Genomic DNA, 5,000 nt, shown 5'->3' on the forward strand with positions numbered 1-5,000 from the left:
AAAGTTTTACTTTTTATGAATATTAAAAGAAAAATGGGTACTCATGCAGAGAGTGATCCATGTTGAAATAATAACGTTATTATTTAAAAAGCAATTCTTAACATGGGGAGGGGAGGGTGTTTTATACCTATTCTGTACTTTAACCTTGCAATTGAACAAAAAAAAACATAAAACTTTAATTATAAACATGGAAGTACAATTTAAAAAATAGCGCAGATCACTCTCTGTATTAGCACTGAAAAATGTTACTACACATTTATTAATAATTTCTCACTTTTACAAACATTTGATTTTAAATTTCTTTTTAAATGACGACTTTTATCGACTTTATTTTTTTTTAATAGTATTTGCGGATGGGTATATTGACCCCCCCCCAATGGTGTTTATTCCGAAATCCGTTGTTAACATGGAGAGGTTGAGGGTGTTTATTCTGAAAGCCGTTCTTAACATTTGTGGAGGTGGACCTAATGTAAAAAAAAAAAAAAAATAAATTAAAAAATAAAACTAAATCATTTACTGATAGCTTCTTACTTTTACAAATATTTTTTAATTTACATGCGCGGTGAACAAATTGTTGAATAGTGCGAAAACAAAACGTTTTTGTAATAAACTTTGGGATAGTTTTTTGGGTAAATATTTACATTTAGGTCCACCTCCACAATTTTCTTTTTTAAATGACGACTTATTGATAAATAAATTTACTTCTTCGCAACTTTCATTGATAAATAAATCTACTTCTCTGCAACGGGCACTGAACCCCTCCCCTTTTTTTAATAGTATTTTCGGGTGGGTATGCTGACAACAAATATCAGTTAAATTTTGCAAATAGCCCCTCCCCCCCTCCAAAAGTGGTGTTTATTGCGGAAGCTGTTCTTAAGATAAGGATGTTGGGGTGATTATAAGGTGGACCTAATCTAAAAATAAAACAAAAAAATAAGACAAGTTTTTTAAATGATTAAAATAATTTCTCACTTTTACAAACATTTTTACATGCGCACATAAGCAACTATTTTTTTATTAACTTTTTTTTTACTTTTTTTTATCTAAAAATTAGTAAATTTCAATGAATAGAATAATAAATCATTTATCATTACTATGTGTTTTTGGTTTTGTGTTGAATGAAATTTTTTTTTTTCATTACAACAATAATGAAACAATTTAAATCTTCCGGCATGCGTTTAAGGGTTACGAAATTATCAATAAATCGTTTAGTTACTAAGCCAACCTCAATAAATCAAAAAATGTTACGTGCGCATGCATTAACCTTGACTGGGGGTACAAAGGGAGCGACCATTAAATAATTATGCTGGTCGCCATGGAACTCAACGCCCAAGGAGTACATAAAGTGGCACTTCTGCACCTATGTTATCGTGCTATTTTTTAAAATAGTATTTTCATGTTAAATTCAAATTTTACAAAATCTTTTTCTTTTATTAATTTGTTAGGTGAAAGTACAGATAACCCGGTCGGTTTCTAATGCGTGGAAAATCTAGCCCCCCCCCCCCTAAAAAAAGGGTTACTCTGGATGGTAACAAAAAATTAAAATTGCCTCAGTCTCAAAAGATTTCTTCTCTACTGAACGAGGAAAAAAACGGTGAAGTGTAGTTCACCTGTTTCTCTCCCCCTCTCTCTTCCTCTCTTAATATCTCTCTCTATCCATCTCTCCCTTTCCCTCTCTCAATCTATCTTTCTCTCTATATCACCCTATCCATCTCTCTTTGAGCCCCTTTCTCTCTCTAACTCTCCCTCTATCTCTCTCCTTTCCTGTCTCATCCCTCTCTGTTTCTAACTCTCCCCCTCTCTCTGTTTATCTATCAATCCCTTATCTCTCTATCTCCTCTTTCTCTATTTTCATCTCACTTTCTCTTTTCTATCTATATATCTTTCTCTCTATCTAATCCCTCATCCTATTTTAGTCTCCTAAATTAATTACAGTGAATAAGGCATTGTCAAAACATGGATAAATCCTATTTTAGTCACCTAATTTACTGACTGTGAGAATAGAAGTTATTTGGAAATTACTGCTACCTTGGACAGCACCAGAAGTAACTGGTAAAACCTTTCTAATTAAATTGATTTTGGCAGCCATTTGGTAACAAAATGACATAGCCTTAGCCCTTGCTGCATGAGGAATACCTGCGACCTTGCTGCCAAGTAGAAGAATTATTTATTCTCCTTTAAAACATTCAATTTTTCAAAAATCTCATGTTCGACATCTCCAAAATATCCAATATGGGGAAAAATATTGCATAAATGCAAACTTATTGTTTAGGATGAATGTACAATGATACGCAAAAAATCACTTGAGGCTCTAGGTCGATCCTTGCAAGATTTGCAAGGCAATGTCAGACCATTTGGGAATGCAGTAATATTGTTTGCAGAAGATTTCAGACAAATGTTACCTGTTATTCTTCAATCAACACCAGCAGATGAAATAAATGCTTGCCTCAAATACTCTACTTTTTTGTTCCATGTGAAGACATTAAACTTAACTCAAAATATGCATGTCCAGTTGTAGACTGTTCGATCCGCACAAAAATTTTTGCATCACTTGTGGGAAATTGGGTACGAAAAAGTGCAAGCTGATCAGAGTTAAGGGCAAAATTCTTTGACTTTTAACTTCTGTAATTTTATTTCATCAAAAGAATAGTTAGTTTAAAAGGTTTTTGCAGATATTCAAATTATAAGAATTCCATTTGACTGAGTGAATGAGCTATTCTTGCAGGTCAATAAATAGACGCCCATGAACTTAACGCTATTATTCAATGTAAAATTCCAAGTGAGGTAGTCAAATACAAATCCATCGACACTGTTGTGAAAGCAGATAAAGTGGTTAATTATCCAACAGCTATATTTGCTAGGGATAGGGATGCCACCGCATGTATTGCAACTGAAATTTGGTGTACTAATTATCATGTTGTGAAATATAAACCAATCCAAGCTTTGTTTTTTCACATGGACAATTTATGTTACATATTCAAGAGTTACCAAACCAGAAATTCTCTATATCAGCTAAGAAAATGGAACAACAAAAACTGTGTACCCATGCAAAATGGAAAATTAAACCTATAAGAAACATGCTTTTTCTCATTTTGGAACTTTTTCCATTGCGCCAACTTGAGCCACGGCAATGCGTGGCAGGGTACAGCTAGTATATACATATATATATATATATATATATATATATATATATATATATATATATATATACATATATATATATACATATATATACACATATGCCTATATATATATACATATATATATATGGAAAAATGCGCGCATGAAAAGTAATATTCTATTAATAATTTTATAATTTACATAAAAATGAATTAAATGATCCTAATTATGATATAATAAAATTATTAATTTTTATGTAAATTATAAAATTATTAATTCCATCTACTAACTAACTAACTAATGAATTAATTTTATTCAAACAATTTTCACTACATAAATATATGCAAATAATAGGGTGGAAATAAGTTCAATCCAGCGACTGACACCCTTTCTAACTCAACAATAAACAACAACATATGCAAATAATAAATAAAATATTTATCAATATTCAAATTTTATTTTTAGCTGCAATATTTTAAGTCTAAAAAATTCTTATTTTTTACTTTACTAGAATATCTTGTTCTTTACTTTTCCAGGTTGAATTTCTTGTCCTTTACTTTTCCAGGTTTAATAAAATCTTAAGAATATTACTTTTCATGCGCGCATTTTTCCATATAATCCATGATTTTTCCAGGCATTGCTATTGTATTAATATATAAATTTATAATATTTATTAATAATTGTCTAAATAAATTAGCTCTCAAACACACATTTATGCAATATTTATCATTCAATCACAGTAGTTCCGAGCCAGGGTCTCTACCGAGACTGCGGTTCATGAATTCGTGATCTGTATAGAGCGTAAACTAACAAAAAAGAAGATGGCACTCAGTGTCTTTTTAGATATCGTTGAAGTTTTTGACAACATACCCTTCAGTAGTATGTTCAAGTCGCTACGAGAACTCAATGTGCCACCAGTACTCATCCGATGGATTGAGTATATGGTGAGGCACAGAACAGTTCAAGTAGAACTACTGAGGGCAACTGTTAAAAGGGAAGTAGTTAAATGAAACCCCCAAAGTGGGATTTTATCACCTTTACTATGGAACTGTATGCTGAATCCTCTTTTAAAGGAGTTTAAAAATAGGAATATTTATGCCCAGGCTGATGCTGATGACATCGCAGTGCTGGTCGCGGGTTCAAAAGCATCATTGGTCAGACGCATTGCCAAAATGGCATTAAATATTCCTAATAAATGGTCTAATCGAAATGAATTAGAATTCAGTAGCCGTAAAACAGAAATGGTCTTGTTTACATATAAAAGGAATTGCCAACTTGGTGACCTTTTTCTGAGTGGACAGAAATTGAAACTTTCGCAAGAGGCAAAGCTGTTAGGGGTAATCCTGGACAGTAAGCTAACAAGGAAAAGCCACATAGAAAAGATTTCTTCCAAGGCGACTGCAGCCCTTATGCAATGCAAACAAATTGTGGGGAAAACCTGGGCAGCTAACCCACATGTAATGAGGTTGATATACATTGCTATGGTATGTCCCATTTTGTCGTATGCATGTGTTACCTGGATCCGCGGGACAGAGAAACTGTACTTGAGGAAGAAACTCCAGAAGGTACAAAGATTTGTTTGTTTAATGACTTCTTCAGCATATCCGAGCACACCTACTGGAGCATTGGAGATGCTGTTGAATATCCCTCCGATTAAAGAATTCCTGAAGGCAGAAGCGATACGGGGATCCTATAGAATAGATCTCATGGGTCTGTGGTGGTCAAGATCTGTTGGGACTACTGGAAAAACAAAGAGTTACGTGGATTTGTGTAATGAGGCTAGGAAGGAACTACCGCTCTTGCATGTGCCGGGTGACCTTATGACTAAAACCAGATCATTTGAAAAGCATTTCACATGTATGGTTTATGACAGAACAGGC

At 33.2% G+C, this 5,000-nt stretch overlaps 1 protein-coding gene across 4 annotated transcripts in view; it reads right to left on the minus strand.

Moving 5' to 3' along the window:
• Positions 1-5,000, minus strand: part of LOC145246005 (uncharacterized) — a 200,439-nt gene that overhangs the window by 49,985 nt on the left and 145,454 nt on the right. Inside the window, exon 6 of one of the 4 annotated variants that reach the window (XM_080107810.1) lies at positions 298-464. The exons of the other annotated variants lie outside the window; for them this stretch is intronic. Coding sequence (XP_079963936.1) covers positions 444-464 — 21 coding nt within the window. The 3' untranslated portion in view covers positions 298-443. Of the gene's footprint in view, positions 1-297; positions 465-5,000 lie in introns of those variants that run through there. 4 annotated transcript variants of the gene reach the window in all.

Source organism: Euprymna scolopes, chromosome 23 (assembly GCF_053919585.1).
Source record: "Euprymna scolopes isolate OS-2025 chromosome 23, ASM5391958v1, whole genome shotgun sequence".
NCBI classification, from domain to species: domain Eukaryota; kingdom Metazoa; phylum Mollusca; class Cephalopoda; order Sepiida; family Sepiolidae; genus Euprymna; species Euprymna scolopes.